Source organism: Mangifera indica, chromosome 8, assembly GCF_011075055.1.
Source record: "Mangifera indica cultivar Alphonso chromosome 8, CATAS_Mindica_2.1, whole genome shotgun sequence".
Lineage (NCBI taxonomy): Eukaryota > Viridiplantae > Streptophyta > Magnoliopsida > Sapindales > Anacardiaceae > Mangifera > Mangifera indica.
Window position 1 is genome coordinate 14,012,002 of NC_058144.1, and position 19,871 is coordinate 14,031,872.

General features: G+C 33.7%; 2 protein-coding genes across 7 annotated transcripts; one reads left to right on the forward strand and one right to left on the reverse strand.

The window, feature by feature from the left end:
- The first annotated feature begins 907 nt into the window (after nt 1-907).
- Nucleotides 908-3,278, forward strand: LOC123224001 (vicilin Pis v 3.0101). The gene is given in 8 exon segments (XM_044647485.1): nt 908-985; nt 1,758-2,040; nt 2,107-2,282; nt 2,344-2,439; nt 2,525-2,734; nt 2,736-2,795; nt 2,866-3,022; nt 3,025-3,278. Coding segments are annotated over 8 exon segments (1,314 nt in total).
- A 7,550-nt stretch (nt 3,279-10,828) lies between these two features.
- Nucleotides 10,829-15,611, reverse strand: LOC123223070 (type I inositol polyphosphate 5-phosphatase 4-like). Of its 6 annotated transcripts, none has more exons than XM_044646140.1 (14): nt 15,008-15,611; nt 14,827-14,914; nt 14,332-14,400; nt 14,091-14,178; nt 13,896-14,000; nt 13,179-13,797; nt 12,886-13,079; nt 12,580-12,688; nt 12,335-12,483; nt 11,913-12,225; nt 11,744-11,828; nt 11,461-11,537; nt 11,239-11,317; nt 10,829-10,989 (listed from the first exon to the last, which is right to left on the reverse strand). In XM_044646140.1, exons 1-10 carry the CDS (start codon nt 15,035-15,037, stop codon nt 12,000-12,002), a joined length of 1,677 nt encoding a protein of 558 aa, XP_044502075.1. In that variant the 5' UTR covers nt 15,038-15,611; the 3' UTR covers nt 10,829-10,989; nt 11,239-11,317; nt 11,461-11,537; nt 11,744-11,828; nt 11,913-11,999. The 6 variants fall into 6 exon arrangements, with proteins under 6 accessions (XP_044502075.1, XP_044502070.1, XP_044502073.1 ...); XM_044646135.1 differs by having other exon boundaries at nt 11,239-11,369; XM_044646138.1 differs by lacking the exon at nt 10,829-10,989 and having other exon boundaries at nt 11,007-11,317.
- Between the last annotated feature and the right edge of the window lie 4,260 nt (nt 15,612-19,871).

The following is a 19,871-nucleotide window of genomic DNA, read 5'->3' on the forward strand; positions in this document are numbered from 1 at the left end:
TATATATAAACTTTATGAGAACCTTTAGAATAAATGATGTTCAAAAAATATTACCTTTAGGCAAATATATTTTCTAGATCACAGTTTATTCTCTTCTTGATAAGATAATAATTTTATGATGACCTTTAAAACATATGATGTTAAAAAAATCACCTTTAGACAGATATATTTTCTAGATCATAGTTCATTCTCCACTTTATGGTGGAAAAAAAACACATGTTAGAAAGGCCTAACCACTTTTAGGTGTATTGGATATTTTATGACGAATTGATTTTTGTAGTTAATCTTATGTTTCTTTAGTTTTAATACACATAATGTGTCACTTTGACAATCAATAATCTAAGAACTCACAAATTATTCCCAAATATGAAGTTATGTTACTTCAATTTAAAATCCCATGGGATCTAATACGTTATGATCTCTGACAATCTTTTCCTAAGTTTGTCATATCTAATCTTGTGAACAATAATTTTGATATATTTTACCCAAAAAAGTTGAAATTTAATAATTTTAAGCCTTAAACGAATAAAACATGCCAACACAACAAGCAAAAAAAAAAAAATTACACGCACCACCACGATTCAAGAAGAACCTATCACACTTTCCATATGCTGTTAGAATGACTGACGCGACAACACATGCCCAAATGTGCTATCACACGCCAGCACATCTTAATGGCACATGGATTTCATACACATAGGAAACCCAATTTATATGGATTAGGTTGGCCTATCTATTGCTCGGGTCGAATGACTTGGTTTGACCAAACTTGGTTAACTAGGTTACTCAACCCTGCGGGTTGGGTAATGGGGTTAGGAAAACCTAAATCTGACCAATGACCAAAAAACCCTAATCGCTGATTTTCACCAACTAATTCTACCATGATCAGCCACTGGTTTGATCCCTGATGACGCTAGGTCAATTTCTCATCACTTTTCTAGCATCAAAAAGGACACCGGTGACATTATTTGACTATGATTGCACGGTAGCAACCAAGAGAAGAACTTGGAAAACACGACGGCTTCAAGAGCTTCTCTAGTCATCGATAGCATTCCAACCAAGCGGGAAACATCGCCATGGTTGCCACAGCTCACACCGGCAACAAATGCGGCGGTACCACCACTGGCGTGCACTATTACAAATTCTAGGGTTTTTATTATTATTGTTAATTTAATCAAATTAAACCCTAAAACTTAATACATAAAATAAATAAACAAATAAACCCTAATTTTAATTCACAAAAAATTCAAATTGTATATCTATGTCAATTACTCTGATACCACATGTAAGCAAAATTCTAAATTTAATCTAAACACAAATAAAATATAGATCACAAAATTTCATAATTTAACTAAATACAAAATTAATAATTATGGATATAGAAAAAAATTGTTTCTCTCATAGAATATAGAACACCGAATTTCTTTAGAAATTACCTAAAACTTAAAAACATGTTATGATAGGTTTTCTGCTCTAGGAACCTCCCTATAACAGTTTTAAATGGGTAAACATATTAAAATTAGATTTTAGAGTAAGACTCTAACTAATTTATAAGAAATTACTTAAACTCTTCCATTAAAAGTCTAATATCCAAAAATCTATATTAAATCGTCTATTCAAACCGATAACTTTTAAGCATATTGAACATGTCTTTATAGATTATTTATATTTATTTATAAATTGATGTTAAACTATTTAATTATTCAATTTTATGAAATCAAAATATAATTAATGGTAACCCAAATCTAAAATCTCAGTGGGAGGGGCAAGAGGGAGGGCAGTAAAAGCAACTGTGTCGCTTCAGGTGTCAGAAGAGCTATAAGAAAGAGAAAGGACAACGGAATTACAAGAGAGAAGATGACGAAGACGAACATTTCACCACCAAAGTCAAGACTGAACAAGGAAAAGTTGTTCTTCCCAAGTTCACTCAAAGATCGAAGCTTCTTCGTGGCTTGGAGAAATACCGTCTAGCCGTTCTCGTTGCGAATCCTCAATCCTTTGTAGTTCCTAACCACATGGATATTTTCTTTGTTTCTTGGGGTAAGTTTCTACAATATTTCACTCTTTAATTTCAATCGAATTGTGCTGATTCTTCTGAGTTTGTAGGTCGAGGAACCATCACCAAGATCCTAGAGAATAAAAGAGAGAGCATTAACGTCAGGCAGGAAGATATCATTAGCATTTGTGCTGGTACTCCTTTTTATATTATCAATAACGATGAAAATGAGAAGCTTTACATTGTCAAACTCCTCGGGCCAGTCAATCTTCCAGGGCATAATAAAGTATAAATTTATTCATTCAGCTTAATTTCTTTAAACTATATAGTTTTGCGGATTCATTAAGTTCCATGCAATGCTGGTATTTCATGGACCAGGCGGAGAAAATCCGGAGTCTTTCTACAAAGCTTTCTGCTGGGAAGTACTCGAAGCCGCACTGAAGGTAATTTCAATTTTTTTCTTTATCGTAAATAATTTCCTATGAAGTTGGTTGTTCTAATTGCTTAGAGGTTGATTAACTTTCGCAGACTTCAAAGGACAGACTTGAGGAATTGTTCGAGAAACAGGACCAGGGAACTATCATGAAAGCCTCCAAAGAACAAATTCGGGCTATAAGCCGGAGAGGTGAAGGTCCTAAATTTTGGCCATTTACAGGGGAATGAACGGGTTCACTCAGTCTCTTTAAAAAGGATCCCTCTCAATCCAACAAATATGGCCAACTCTTTGAAACTGAACGAAAGAGATTATCCGCCGCTTGAAGAGCTTGACATTATGATCTCCTACACAAACATCACCAAGGTATTTAATTTTCCCACTCAGCTTTATTATAATTAAAGCTTCCGATAATTTATTGGTCTTAGCAATGCAGGGAGGAATGTCTGTTCCATTCTACAACTCACGGGCAACGAAAATAGGCATTGTTGTTTCAGGAGAGGGACGGCTTGAAATTGCTTGTCCTCATCTCTCCTCTTCCAAAAGCTCTCGCCCAAGTTGCAAGAAATTGAGCGCACAGTTAAGAACCAAGACGGGTTCATTGCCCCGGCGGGTCACCCTTTTGTGACTGTTGCTTCGGAAAACCAAAACTTGGAAATCCTGTGCTTTGAAGTAAAGGCAGAGGGCAACATTAGGTACACTCTTGCAGGGAAGAAGAACATTATAAAGGTGATGGAGAAGGAAGCGAGAGAGTTGGCATTTTAAACGAAAGTAGAAGAGGTGGACTAAGTGTTTGGAAAACAAGGCACGAAATTGCGACAAGAAAAACAAGGGCGTGCTGCTGAATGAGTAGAAATGGGAAGGTTTTGTTTGGGTTTTGAGAAAGGCTGGGGCTACTGACTAATGAATGAAAGAAATTTACGTACAAATAATAATGTTGAAGGTGAATGTATGTGTGTATGTAAATGTGAGCTGTGGAGATCTCCTTTCCTTGCATAACTAAATAATAATTGAAAAAAAAAGAAAGGCTTTAGCCAATGAATGTTTGATCACTTCTCTGTCTGCCGTTTTTGTTACGATAATGCTTTTACATGGCAACTTTTTTATTCCTGGTAATATAACAGATGCTAGTAGAATGTGATTTCATCGTCTACATGAAGACAATATGCAAGTATATTCTTTTTTCAAGTTATATATTTGTAATACTTCAGATGGTTAGAGGTAGGGTGACTTGGAGATGGGTCTTAATCTTGACTCAATAAGTTGTTAAGAAAGAAAAATTCATCTTTTCCAACAATAACTAATTTGATAACTTTTCAATTCCTCTTAACAATGATAAATTTTCTTTCTTTTTAATTTTGAGCTTTCCGATATGACTTGAATTCACCCAGAGTTAGAGGTAATGAATTGGGCCAGCTTTTCCTATCCCAATACAATAGTGCTTCAGGTTGACTTAATTTCTGAATGCCTGAGGCCTAATAAAATTTGGTGGTGTTTCCTTTCCCTTTTGTTCACTTAATATCTGTTTGTTATTCAGGATTTTGGTGGAGCCCAATCCATCAGTCTCAGACCCATATGTTTGCCTGCGCCTCCCTACAGTGTTAGTGGGATCACCTCTGTATTTGTTGATTCGAATGTTTATTTGGCTGAATTGGCAAACAATGCGTTTTACATTTTTCTCTCAAGATCTTATTGCTAATTAGTGTCAAACGAGATGAAAAGAAAATGAAATTAATCTCACTAAACTGCCAATCAGATCAAGGCTTAGGGTGAGACTTTCCAACAATAGTTAAGCTTTAGTTAGTGGTCCTGCTGAATCAAGAAATTAGGAGTGAAATAGCGAAACATATAATAGTAAGCATACCCCTGAAAAGCCCTGGAAAACAGATTGCTATTCACATGACAATGTGCTGGAAATTAAGAGTCGCTAAACAATTGAGAGATGTCAAACATTGTTCTGGCTTTTTGAGATGGGCCTGCACCTTGAATACAATACACATCTTTGTCTGAAAATTGTACCCTTTTTTTATTATTTAGAGTAATATTATATTTACTAACAAAACAAAACGGACGTGAGTGGGTAATTTAATTATTTATTTATTTTATATTTAACTCCTAATCTGACAAGCTAATGCCTGTTAGAAATCATTCCTATCAAAAATGTCTTTGTAGCCTTAATCTTTTTATACTGAAAGTCCACGCTGTTCGTCTGCATTTCTGGCCCAAGAAGTCTGTAGATGAACCCGGAGAATCGCCTTTATTACCCATTGGGCTATATTCAGACCATCAATCATTACGTAAAATTTTAGTTCCCCTCACGCGGCCACAATGATTCACCAGCTACCTGCCTGCAAACTTAATTTTCCCTTTTTCTTAAGAAACTTTTCCAAACCCAAAAAAATTCCCTTGAACAAGGAGAGATGGTGGGTTTGAATTTAATTCACTCTGTAAAACAAAGAAGCTGACTGGAAAAAGGAGCTGGGATGCTGCATGCTGAGAGATCCGTATCCTAGTAGAAGAAGGAGAAGAAGGAGGAGGAATGAACGAAGAAGATAATTAGACATGCATGCACCTGGAGTTGCGCCAAGCATGATATCACATTCACATAATTCTGCTCAGATGCTTCATTATTATCTGAACCAAACTGAAAGGGGGGGTCGTCTTCTTTGTCCACTAAATCTTTGTATTAATTCCCGGTGCATCAATCCGATTCTGATGCCTTGTTTCATAAGCAACAGAAGCAGTAATTAATGTGACATCACCTTAACCTATTCAATTCCCTTTCATTAATTGCAATATCTGCTGTATAATTATTAGCTTCCTTTCTTTGCTATTCTTTTTCACTTTTCACCTCTATCCATACGTCACGCTCTGTTTAAGTTTTAAGCGTTATTTGCTTTGGATTTGGTTAAGTTCTGTCAATTTTAATATATTTAAGAGAGTTAGGAGCTATAAAGATTATTATTAATCATCGATATGACGAAATTAGGGAGTGACTGAAAGAAAGAAAGAAAGAAAGAAAACTCATGCTTCATTGATTTTATGAAATTCATTGTAAAATGTGACGTAGAATTTGGATTCAATTAATTCAAGAATTTCCCTTTTGTCAGCTGTGAGCGTGAGGGCATGTGTAATCGGCCACTACCACATTAAGGCAAGCGTAAGCAATTGGTACAATGACTTAGACATGAGCTATGGTCCTTCAAGCTTGATGCCACTTGATTCAGAAACTGATCGTCCATTTGCATTCTCAAAGGTGCCCATGCCCTGCCAAACATTTTAGATGAGGGTTTTTTAATAATTAAGAAGTGAAATTTTATTTGAAGAATACAGATGACCTAACACTTACCAACTATTATACTAAATAAGACGAAAGAGCTCCATTTTCTTCCAAGTAGAGTCACTTCTGAAACCTCATCAAATTTTTCGCAGCAACTACTGCAGGACAATTGAGTGGACACAGAAAATTAGTTTTATATATATACATATGGAGAAGAAGTAAATAAATATATTGTTAACCTAATGGAATCTTTATTGGTGTAGTTATTTCATGTCATGATCAGATCTTGAACACAGAAGAAGATCACAGAGTCCAGTTAAGTGTAACATCGTTGCATGGCTAAATTTGTTATCTGTGTTTTAATTTGACAGTGGAAAGTTTAAATCACTTCCTCTATGTATTTTCTTTCAAATGGAAAATCAAATGTCCATCCATCCACCCAGAGCCAGGTCAGACCAAAACAAGTGTAGTAAAACTAGATTTCATTTTTATACGTTTGCCAGAAACAAATATACATGTTGAAGTAAAAAGAAGAACCCTAGGATATCTCCCAATTCAAAACGTTGCACCCATGTAAAAGCATTGGGTGGCAATGGTTAAATGCATGCAATGCATGGTTTTGATTGGTTTATGTATTTATGATTCTGAGAAGGCGAGACATGGCTTCCATCTCTTTTCTTTGTTGTTTCTTTGTTTTCGGTTCGTAAATGTGATCAAATCTGTCCTGGATTTGCTATATTTGTGTCCTTTTTAAAGCTGAGACTGTTGGGTTAATTTTTGCTTCGTTCATTAAAAAACCAAAGTGCTAATTTCCCCTCCCTACTTGGATTTTCTGTCCCTTTTTCTTAACCACTTTAAAGCAAAGTCTAAATCTGAATTATCTTCAAAAGATAAAGCTTTATCCTTCAATTTTATCAGGTTTATTTCTCTTTTGATAAGTCGTCAATAATATTTTCTTTCAAATTGTTTCAGATTATTCATATACAAAAAGGGTTTATGATTGACCATCCAAATGCTTCATCCACTGTAGCTTTATTGATTTATTTTACAATATGTTCACTAACAAACAATTAAAAAAAACGATGTTTCTAAAATGGATTCAAAGAATGGCTTTTATTTTGACTTAAGAAGATAAGAATAAGAAAGTTAAATCATTCTAAAGATTCATTTATTATCCTTTCTCTTCTTTCGGCTTTTATTGTTTAAGAACGATATGAATGACACTTGTACTCTAAAAACCGTAGTAAATGATAATACTACATTATTTTCAATAATGACAACTACCACCTAATATTTATTCTATGGTAATCAACATGCTTCCTCCCTATGGAATACATTAGACCTAGCCTGGGGTGGTTAAACTCTATTTATACCGGACTAACCTCACTCCATCTGTAACTTAAACATTACAACTTATTATGATGTTCGCCTAAGGAACACACTTTACCACATCCTACTTGGTGGAAGATTATCCTCAATACGTCGAGTTAATTCTCTTCCCAAGACAGCTTTTGGTGTATCTATCTATGTTAGAAATTTTCTGATGTAGGCTAACATTAATTATAGTTTTGGTTTTATAAAATCGGATAATTAAATAGTTTAATGTCAGTTTACAGATAGACTTGAGTGATCAATAAAAATATGTCTAATACACTTAAAAGTTATTGGTTTGGATAGACGGTTTAGTGTGGGTCTTCAGTTATTAGACCTTTAATGAGAGGGTTTAGATAATTTCTTATAAATAGGCTAGGTCTCTACTCTAAAACTTAATTTTTGATAAGCTTACCAATTCAAAACCGTCATAGGGAGGTTTTTGGAGTGGAAGACCTGTCATAACAAATCTTCAAGTTTCAGGTGGAATTCTGAAGATCTTTGGTTTCAGAAATATGACTTAAACAGGTTTTTCTACATCCCTAATTATTAATTCTACATTCAATTTAATATAATAATTCAGTATTTTATATTCTACGCATGATTGTATTAAATTATGTTCTTAATTAAAGTCTTACAATCCGCACAGCACTTTCCAATCACACAAATTTATCAGGTAAAAATGGAGCCATTGGAGCTTGTCATCAAATGATTCTCCTTGCAGTCAATTAACAAGGCAAATCAATGTTTATCATCGTTATCTAAATTAATAACACTATTATTTTATATATTAGTGAATAATCATAAAATTGTGTTATGTTTTGATGGGAAAAAAGTAATGGGGTATAATGAGAGTCCCAAAACAGATGGCAAGGCGGGAGTCAAATCTGGTCGGCTGAATCCACTACCAAACACGAAACTTCTAAGATCGATATTCAAATCTGAACCAAAAGAAAGTGACAACATTACATACATACATACATACATACATATATATATATATATATATATATATAGTGAAAATGATATTGTGTTATTTATATAAATATAGAAGATTGAAGAAGAGCATGGGTTAAGGCTAAGGCTTTTGCAATTACCACGTTCCCTTGCAGAAGAGTAAAGAATTTTCAAAAACAAAAAGTCATGTCTGTGTTGATCCAGGCTTTATGGCATTCTCCTTCAACATCCAAACATGTCGTTTTCAAATAATCTAGGTCGTTTGATCTCAACATCTCCATCATCATCATCATCATCACATTTCTCCACCATCCCAATCCTTTGCTTAATGCTTCTGCAAACTTTACACATTCATCTTTTATCTTACACTACCTTGAGATTTGCACATCAAACTTTGCATATTGGATATGAATTTTTTGGCTTTCATATATGCTTTTACAATATGATAAAGATTTCCCTATATGTTTCTTTATATTGACAGAGAAGAAATTAGTTTTAAAATATCTTTTCCCATCTAAACTTTTCGTCCTCTTCTGTTTCTCAGATTGATTTTTTTAGAAGCAAGCTTGCATGACAATTTTGTATATTTTTATTTGCTTCATGTCTCACACGACACGTGCCATCCACATGAGATTTTATTAGGAAAATTAAAAAATAAAGTAATAAATTGTTTCTAAATAAGGGATCCCATGGCCTGACTGACTGACTGACTTATGGAAAAAGAAAACGGAAAACTACTATAAAAAGGATTGAAATTTTCCCGTTATAGCACCACCAAAACTATAATATAAGAATAAAAATATATTATAAATCGTCGAAAATAAGCTTATCCTTTAAAATCATTGGATAATTAATATTTAATTTTTAATTATTATTATTATTATAAATGTAAACAATTCTAAATTTCTAAGTTTACTTTTCCCATGTTGAGGACATTGCATGTGAGGCCACAGTTGCCACATGGCAGAACATGGTGGGTTAAACTTTTGTGAAAGTAGGCCCCAGTTGAACAGCCACATGTGCAGGTCTTCCCTGTTTTGGGAAACGCCCTTATAGTATTCTCAAAACAAACCCCCACCCCACCGCCCCATCTCCCCTATCTATCATGTTCATGCCGTTACAACGCGTGTAAAACGAAAGCACGCTCACCGTTTCCTATAAAGAATAAAAAAAAAGCAGTATTGCCACGCGCTATTCCTGCGAGTAGGAGAATAATCATGGATGAGTGTGACACTGAGCACGGAAAACCAGCGAGTGGCGTCTTTTGAGATCGTTTATGTGCGCGTTGTTTTCGGTTGGTTTTTAACCTTTTTAACCCTCCCTGGTTAAATTAAATTTAAATGATTAAATAAAGGGTAGGCAGTAGCTACCTCCTCGTCAATTTCAATCAACCGTACCATTTTTCTTTTGTTTTTTCCAGTTTGATTTTCAAGGAATAGCAATTACCGCATTTTGTAAAAACCAATTTTATTGAATTACTTTTTAAATTTGTCGTCTTATTTGAACAGAATATTTTGAATTTTTTTTTTAATTTATTTTGCAAGGAAAGCCACCAGTGGAGACTAAATTAATTGTTTGACCCGATTAAAAAGGCAGATGTCTAGCCCAATATATCGAGAATTAGATCTAAATTGAATCAAATTTAAATTTAATTTAATTTACAAAAATAAATTTAAAATTCAAACTCGATATAAATAAATTTAAACTTAATTTAAATTTAATTTAAATTTAAACTTTAACTAATTTATTATTAAAACGATATTGTTTTAATATATATTAATCAAAACAATATCATTTTATATTAAAATTTTTTATTTATTAGTTTGATGAACAATTTGAACTTAAGTTTCAAGTTACAAACTCAAACTCATTTAAGGTTGATTTATTTCAGACTCGTTTAAATTAAACTCAAATTCAAGCTTGAATGAATTCGATTCAAATCTAATTATAAATATATCCAACTAGTTTGGCAAATTAATAATTAGATATGACATCATTAAATAATAAAATTTTCAATCCAACCATATACAAATTAGTATAACGCTAAAAATAAAAGGTATAACTCAAATATTTAAATATTATTGTTGAATCACAAATTAAATAAATTATAATTTTTTTATTTTAAACCTAAGAAAGGGAAAGTAGTGGAAGGGTATTTTGGGAAATAAAAAAGTGCTTATCACTTTCATAAATGTCTGGTTGGTTTCGAGTTCTGACAGTTGTTTGCTGGTCAACGAGTTACTAACCCAACACACCAACCCCCCCACCTGGACGATAACATAAAGTACCAAACTGTCACTTCCATAATAATTAAGGACATTAATATAAAAAAAAGACAGAAAACTCCACTCTACTTTGAGATATCTCAAGATACCCCCAAGATAAAACAGTACAAAATGGCAGGCATGATTTGATACAAGCTTGTCAAATTGTGGTGCAATGTGAAGGGTGGGCTGGAGTTTTTTCCTTCACACTGTCACTCACGCCTTTAAACAAGAAAAATCATTGTCATTTACAAAAGGCTTCCAGAAAATGGAAAAGGAAATAGAGCAAATGTCATGTACAGTGAGTAAATCTGCTAACTGTCTGACATTCCTCTAAGAAAGTGCAGAGCATGGCTGTTTAAATTCTTCTTCTCCAACTTTTCTTTTAACTTTCAGAGCATTATGTAATTATGATTATAATAATAATGGTGATAGCCAAAGCAATGACTCTTACTTCTTTTTTTCCCGGTAAAATCATTAGCAGTAACAGTGAAAGAAGCTTCAAAAAACACCAGAAGTTTTTTTTTTTTTTAAACGACCAATTAGTATAGCACAAATCATACATTAAACTCTTAGAATGGTGCAAAGCTAGAAATAAAATAAACATTTACATTTTTATACACATTTCTTTGATTATTCTATTTTCAATTTACAGATCGCTTAACAGGCATGCATTTGGTTAAATTTCCTGCAAATCACAAGGAATTGAAGATGAAAATGTCAAGCAACTGAGCAGATGCATCACAAATGACCTGCAACTTGTATAACGATTCTATTCACAACTAACATTTGCATAAATCGCATAGTTGCCTAGTTTCAATTTCAAATCATAATGATCAACTACCATTGTAAATGCTCTAACCATTACAATTAGTGAAAGACTTGAGCAAAAATTAAAAAGAAGGAGAATACCGATAAGTTATCCTTCTTTATCTACCTTATTTCTAAGATCCGAACACCTTGTTTTGAGCCTGTTGTGTAAATTGCCAAATACGACTAGAGGGAAAATGGAATGTCTGCCACAAACAGTGGAGTAAGCAGTTATCAGTAATAACACACAATCTGTACCTGTTGTGATGAGGAAAAGGAATGAAGAGAATTAAACAAATGGATTGAGAAGACACACTGGCAAAGCAAAAATGTGAAGTTATGGACCAACCTTCTTTCGGATGCAGGCAATGAATGTCTCCATCACCATCAAGGCACGGTTCATTTGGAGTAGTGCAAAACTGCAAACTGGGGACCAAAACAGCAGATAAGAATTAGACCAGGCATAGATTTTTACAACTACTATCTACATAGGAGGTGCATTCATCAAACCCACGATTTTTAAAGGGAAAAAGAAATGGTCTGATCACATGCAAGTAACTAATATAAGTCTTATTCCTCATATATAAGATTTTCACTCGATGCCAAAATCAATTAAGATATAGAAAAACTACCTAAATTGTGGAGATGAAGAATCAGCATCAGAATTCTTGAACAAAATGCATTTCATTTGATTTTTGCAAGGTTAAGAATGAAATCCTGTCAATGGTTAAGAAATTAAATTTCACATCCTGGCGACAGAAATTATGCAATTCATGTCAATTCAATGTACTGCTAAATTACCTTCCAAAAAACTGCATTTAATTTGGCAGAGTTGACTTGACTAGAGTAGGATACAAAAAAAACACCAGTCGCTTGGAAATTCATCTGTCAATAGAAATTGAGTTCAGTATATCCATGTGAGTGCGGCAACAGCTCTTCAACTTCAATTCGAGCACTGGAATAACTCATGCTTTTTTTTATTCTGTTACGATTGATAGACTCAACTTCTGCTGAGAATATACTATAAACTGGTCTATGATCTGAGAACCTTGACTCCCCACGAACATAAGATAATTGATGGAGGCCTCTTCCATACCATAATATACGATCACACCTACACATACAAAGCAAAATTACTTGCTTTTATCAGTATTTTCATTTAGTCTTATAACTATAAGGATATGGGGCATGTGAGTTTAAGATAATATTTTTTTTGAGCTTACCATGCAGGTGTTCTTCGTTTCTCCTTTGCATGCCTATCATCCCCAGCATATCTATCTGAATTATTTGAATACTTGTATGTTGGTGGGAAATAAATCTTTCCTTCATTCCATCGATTAAAGACATGCCCCCGCCTTTGCTCTATTCTAAGCTGTAAGTAGAAATATGTTAATGAAAGCCATCATTTCCAATGACATATGAAACAGAGGAGCTGACAGCATTATTTTTGAAAACATATGTTTCATGCCTGGTCATTCTCTAACAAAGCTCTCCAGTTGCGCATCTCCACAAGAGCCTTTGCAGAACGGTAAGAAAGGGCAATCCGATAATTCAAATCCCCAAGCCATATAATTCGGCTACACCAAGATAACTACATCTTAGAATTTTTAGCAATAAAATGTTACAACTTTAATGTCGATTGCTCAGACAAAAATTTGAATAAAGCATGGAATGCTGGAACAATTTATTTGCCAATTATTGCAATTTAAAATAACCAAACACGAAAAAGGAAATTAGAGAGTTTAACAAAAATTTAGTAGAATAAGGGCCTTACTCATGCTCTAGAATTGTTTGAGGGGAGTTCTCATCTCCTATGCCATGAACCCTGGGAAACCTTGTCTTTCTAAGGATCTCCATTACGTCAGAGTTTCTTCTTAACTCATCTCCCTCCTTCTGCCCAGAGGTTAAATGACTACAGACGAAGCAAAAGCTTGTTTGATGCAATGACATGCTAATTGAAATTGAACCCTGGAAGACCCAAGAGAATAAGAATGGCGCCTTTTTCTTTGTATGGTTCATCACAAATTTCACTGAAATCAGATAAAAGGTCCACAAGCAAAAATGTACCTTGTTTCCAAGATAACCCATCAGCCCTCTGCCTACACATGACACTTTCATGTTACAAACATTGTCTCTTAGATTACTCTTCACCCACACCGTAAGAAATATTCCAACCATTTGCTTACTGGCAACCAAACAGTACCTTGATTGGCCAGTAGGTCTCTCTCTATCCTCCATGGAAAGAGATTCACTATAAATGATTGGAGAGTATTGTGTGGTGAGTGGTGAATCCCCAGGACCATTCTCATCATCAGAGGAACACCATCTGAAATTGGGATCATAATCACTAGGCCTGTGTCCGAAGATAACCCGGTCACAGACGCTGAATCGTCTGTCTAGTCGAGGTTGTGGCATTGACATGTCATTATCCATTCTCATGCTGCGACTCAAGGACTGAAAGGATCGCCGCTGGAAGAAGGACGAGGCTTTCTGCCTTGTTGAGCCCTCAAAGTCAGCATCTAATTCTACAATTGGATCAGGGATGGGTGATGGGGTATGGCAACCACCACTAGTACCAGGTAGACTATTTAGAGTCTTTCTAATAAGGGCTAACCATTTTCTGGCAGGACCATTATTTTCTGTCCCCAAAACATTACCAGCGTTTAAAGGAACAATTTCTTGAAACCTGAATACCAAGGGGATGAATGAGACTTCCTCTTCTATATTGAAACATTCATGGTTCAATATGTGAGAAAAGAGAACAAAATCAAATTTTAGGCATACCCAAGAACATAAATGTCTGCAGGAGGAGAGGTATGAAGCCAATCTTCCAGACTCAAATAGCTTGGAGGGGGTTTTCCAGCGACATTCCATGTAGCTACAAAGATTCTGTACCCAGATGAAAAAGAAAAAGAAAAAGGTAATTACAAATGTCTCAACGAGATCAACCAGACCAAGAGAATACGATTTAGAACATACCTATAGTTATGCAAATCTGTGACTTGTGAGGCATCAATGTCAATCTTTCCTCGCCGTACTCGATCAGAGTTCCTCTGGATGGATCTCTCTGCATCAAGGTGGAAATTTTGATTAACTTTTGTAATATACAGAGGCCAAAAACTAAAAATTTTTGGGACAAAAGAAACGATAGCAATTTTTAATCTAAAATTTATATTCATTGTGGTCCAAAGCAACAGAGGGATGATTTCTGATACTGAACCTATTCTGCTTTTCTTAATAGTGCACGCTTCTCTCTCAGAGAAGTTGTTCCTCCAATCTTCATCACCACCTGAAAAAAGAGAGACCATAAAGCGGTTAAAGCTGAGCTCTAAACATGAATCTCACAAATTCATGCACCACATGAAACAGACATTTTATAATAAAAACAATTAATTTAATCTCGGATTAAGGAAGAACACAAAGAACAGATCTTCAGCTGCAAATGGGAGTAGAAGAATCCCCGTCTCTCATTAAAAACCAAAACATTTATAGTACAAAACAAACAGTGGTTCACAAGTAGCATAATGCAAGTGTCCAGTGTCTAGAAGAAACTAAAACTAATAAGTTAACAAGTTTCAGAGAAATCTCAATCCTGTTAAAATTATGAAAGGTAAAAAATTTCAAATCCCAGAACTCAAATTTGCATCTTAACCATGCAAATTGAAAAAAAAAAAAAAAACAGAGAGAGAGAGAGAGAGAGAGAGAAATTAATCACCTTCACAGTCAACATCGTCTGCTTGAAAATCCTCAGCTTTGCTCTTGATATTAAACCACTTCTTTACCAGTGTTTTGGGCCACGAAAGCTTTAATATAAAGAAGAATACACTCACTCAGCAATCTTAGAACACAAAATGCGAACAGAAATCTCACAAGTTGTGGCATTTGATGGCACAAACCTTACTTTTCTTGGAGCTCCCATCTCTCATTGTTTCACCAATTCATATAGTTATTCTGATTTAGAGAAATATAAAATATTCCTTGTCTTAATTTCTTCAACTAAGTCTGGTTGGTTGTTTTTTCGGAAATACCAATGAAGAGAACTGAACTGAAAATATAAATCATTCACAATTATCAAAAACAAATTGGGAAGTTCTTTTTGTCAAAATATTTCTGAGCTCCATCAGCTGGGTTTCTTTTCATATTTCTCTATAAAAAGCTAAGAAGGAACGGAAGCAACACAAGTCCTAAGCTCTCATAAATCTCAGAAGAGACATTGAGAGCAGAAAAATGAGAACTTTTTGTTTGTTTATGTAATAAAAAGGAAGGTATTATGAGAAGAAAGAAAATTCCAGTTTCTTGACATTTTAATGAATTAATTTTCAAAAAAGAAATTAAAATAAATACCCTGTTGGGCCTGTTGTCTTTTGTAATGTTTCACTTAAGGGTTTGTTGGGTCAGTGCAGAGAAGAGAATATAGAAGAAAATTGAAACGGAAACATAGAAAGAAGGAGCACTAGAGATGCGTGGAAGTAAGACTTTGAGATTCTGAGAGTAAAACAAGACAATGTAGGCCGGTAGGACACACACAAACATACATAAAAGAGAGAAAGAAGATAAAGGAGACAGATATATATGCATAAATCTTTAACAGACATAAATAAATAAATAAAGGCCAAAATACTTATTCTCACGTAAGTTTTAGTGAAACCCATTGATACCCATTAATTTTTGAAACTTTAAATAATTATCTATATATTAATTTTAATTATTATAATTAATGATAAAATTATTATTTAAAAATTTTATTTAAACAAAAAAAAAATTATTTCTTTTACCCACCATAATTTTAAAAACTAACCATTTTTTCTTTAACTTAATTTTAAAAAAGTACCTTATTATCCTCACCAACTAAGGTTTTTAGGGTTTTATATTTTAAAATTAGCAACCGTCCTCTCAAAGTTTGAAACACTACATTTACACTCTCAAAACTTTATTTCATCTTTATGATGATTGTTCTTCCAAACAATTCACTTTAACACATCGTCAACCTCACAAATGACATCTCCTCTCTCTCTCCGATGGTTTCCAGATATGGAAACCATGAAAAATCCCTCCAAAATGGTCGGATTTTCACACACAGATATATGAAATTTGCACAAATCTATGCACAACAATTCATCCATTTCGGTCAAATTTTTTGTGGTTTCCATGTTGGAAAACCATCGTAGATGGAAGGAAGATGTTGTCAAAGTGAATCGTTAGAAAAAATGATTATAAAAAAGAAGGAATGAAGATTTGGAGGTGTAAGTGCAATGTTTCAAACTTTGAAACGAGGATGCATAAAATATGGAAATCTTGAAATCCTAGTGACAACGGTGAAAAAGTAACTCTTTAAAATTAAATTAGGATAAAAATGGTTAATTTTTAAAATTAAGGTGAGAAAAAAAATAAAATTTTTTTGTTTAAATAAAATATTTAAATAACGATTCTACTTTTGACTGTTATAATCAAACTTAATAAATAAGTGGATATTTGAATTTTTAAAAATTAACGGATATAAATTTAGGTTTAGATTAAAACTTGGGTGGGAATACATCTTTTGGCCATAAATAAATAAAACCTCGTTCTGGGTACACTACACAGCCAAGTATCGAATTTAAAGAGAATAAAGTGAAAGAGAGAAGCAAACTAATAAGACCTCTCGAGGCTTTTTAGTGTTTTACCCCAAGCTCAAGGCCGAAGGAACCCAATACAAATATAAAGCTTTGAGTTGAGCCTAAGCAAAATGAATGGACAATAAAAATGAAAACTTTCAAATACTAAAACCCAACTCTGGATCCATTCTCTCTCCTTCTCTACTTCTATAATAATCTGTTTTTATGTCTTTGTCTGTTTATATATTTACTTTATATTCCTGTTTGGCTTCTTTAAAGTTGTTTGCTTCTTTCTCTGCCTGAGGTCTGTGTTACTGTGTAACATGGTCAGCAAAGTTAGGTTTGATCTTATGCCTAGCACAGGAGTACATTAGTCCATTTGATCTTCAATGAGTGAAAGCAGCAGGTAAAAAAGAAGGAAACGAATATATAAACAAATTTATAAAAAACTTTTTGTATTTTTATCTTTTTTTCTAAATATCTTCGTTGAAAATCAAAAAGTATAAAAAATTAATGAAAATCGAACATTGTTTTCCATTTTTAACGGATTGTTCTCATTGATGTTGTAGAGCATGTAGGTATGTTTGCATTTCTGTAGATGCTAAGACTGTTCCTTCAATGTGGGTTTTTGGGGTTTGAAACATTAGGTTTATAGGGTTGATTTGATTTTCCTCCTTGTTGGGATTTGGGAAATTTGTTAAAGTAATCTTCAAGTTTAAAACTTTTCAAATTACAAGCAATGAATCTCCTCAAAACATTCATTTTTGGTGCTTTTTAGCAGTCCAAATGGCTAGTCTTCAATCCAATTTTGAGGCCCTTTTGACTCAGTCTAGACTTGTGTCTTGAAGAAACAAGGCAAGTGATATGTATCTATGGATTAATGTGAAAAAAACCCAAAATTTAACACAAATGTAGGATGTTGTTAAGGCGTTGAGGGTCCCCAGTTGGAGCCACCGCCCACGCCACCTCCTGGGGTTTCGAGTAGGAATCTAATAGGCTAGCTCAGATTACACGACACTTAAACTAATATGAAGTTATTATCAAAGCATGATATTGGTAATTGAATATTAATATGAATACACATGCCGCCACATGTGGGAAACTGTGTTTGCTAGGCAATCAACAAGTGTTTTAGTTTTCAATTATCCCAAAGATTGAATTAAAGTTGTAATTTGACGGCAAAACACTCCATAGCAATCCTAAAGGCTAAAAGGCTGCCTCTTCTTCTTCTTCTTCTGTTTTTTGAATGGGAATCCTCCTAACAAACCCCTTAAAAATTAAGAAAATTTTAAGCTATTGGCGATTGTTAAATGGTGAAAGTTCTGCCAAATTCTAGTACCATTTGGTCCCCTTTATAGGCTGTCAAATTAACTTGTGGTTGTTGGTCAAGGCCAAAAGCTCTGCTTTTAATTTCTATCAATAATCTGCCTGCCTGCCATCCCTGTTTGCCATTAGAAGGAAGAAACAGTTCAAAACTAATCCCATTTTTTTTTTCTTTTTTTCAAAATAAGTATGAATAGAAAATGAAAAAATTAAGCTGATTTGAACAATTAAAACCCGTCTATGCTACAATCGGTAAAGGCAATTGATCTAAACAAACATTTTATTGAGTATTCTTATCAAATATTTTTTATTTATGATAATTTAAAAATAAAAAGGTATTTTTCAATTTTCTCATCCCATCAACATCTTATCATATGATTCCATGGGGAGTTTCATAATGTACTTATAAGCACAAGTTAAACAGAAGGTAATGTTTAGGACATTAGTGTTACTTTTCAAAACTTGGAAAGTTGGATATTTTTGCACTAAATTTCGAGGGTGCCAATGATATCCCAACTAATTAACACATTTATTGAAACAAAGGTGCCGGTTGGTAGATGTGGTTTGTCTCTTTGCTTAACTCTCATACAAAGTAGCCCTGTTTTGTTTCTACTATGTACAATGTCTCATCAATAATCCTTGGCACTTTTGGCCGGTGGAAACAAACAGGTTTTTGATTGTAACATAATAAAATAAAGATAATTTATAAATATAGTTACATTCAATTCAGTTCAAATTTAAATAAAAAATAAATTTAAGATTGATAAATTAAATTTTTTAAAAATAATTTAATTTTAAATCTAATTATTAAAGTAAAAAAAAAATTTTAACTTAAACTTAGATCTTTTAATTAAAGTATGTATTTAAATTGAATTCAACCCTTTTTTATAAAGATATATCAGCCATCATGACCCTAAATGTGAAAGAGATTCAGCAATGGAATCTATTTCATTTTAACATTACAGGTACTTTATCTTCTATCAAACTGCCACGTGTCAATGAAGTACAACAGATCAGCCGTCAAAATTAGACATTTGCTCCAACGATGGACATAAAAAATCATGGCCCTAATCATGTAATAGCTTCAATCCATTCACGTGCATGATTGGTCAAAAAAATAGCAGAAATGACAAATATTAAGAAGCTGACATAGAAATTCAAACTTCCTCAGAATAATGATTTCTCATGAAGAAAAAAAAATAAATTGCTGTTGATTTTTTAACAACTTTAAAAAAATAATAATAATAAAAATGGGTTGATGTAGAAACGAGACAGTCAAAGGTTGTATTTTGGGCAAAGCATCTTCTCCATTTAATTTTCTTTCCGTTTCCCTTTTGCTTTTTCAGCCTTTTAAGTTTCAACCAGCCTCACCTCTTCTTTCTTTCTCTTGTCTTAACACATTTATTTATGGTGTATTTTATACTCTCTCCACTGGTATAAACTACCATACAATCATTGGTGGGCCTGGTCAGTCCTTTGTGGGACTTGAGAGGGAAGTGACACAGCCCATGTAAGTTGATCATGTACTTTTCAAATGCAACAAATGGCATCTTCATTTCAATTGGAGACCCTCTAATTTATAAGCCTCAAAATTAATAGGTGACACTAAATAATGTCATGGACCCATTTCCAAGTTAAGTTACAAAAGGTTTTGGTACATGAAAGCCTAGGAGGGAAAAGCAGGATGAGGAAGGAAACAGGTCAGACTTTTGGGTGGAAATGATGTTGAACTGGTAATAAATGGCTTTCATTATTCAATTGCTTTCATTGACCTGCACGACCATCTTGTCACTTTATTGTCGTTATCGTTCACATCAAAGCATATATCCATACGGGCAAAATC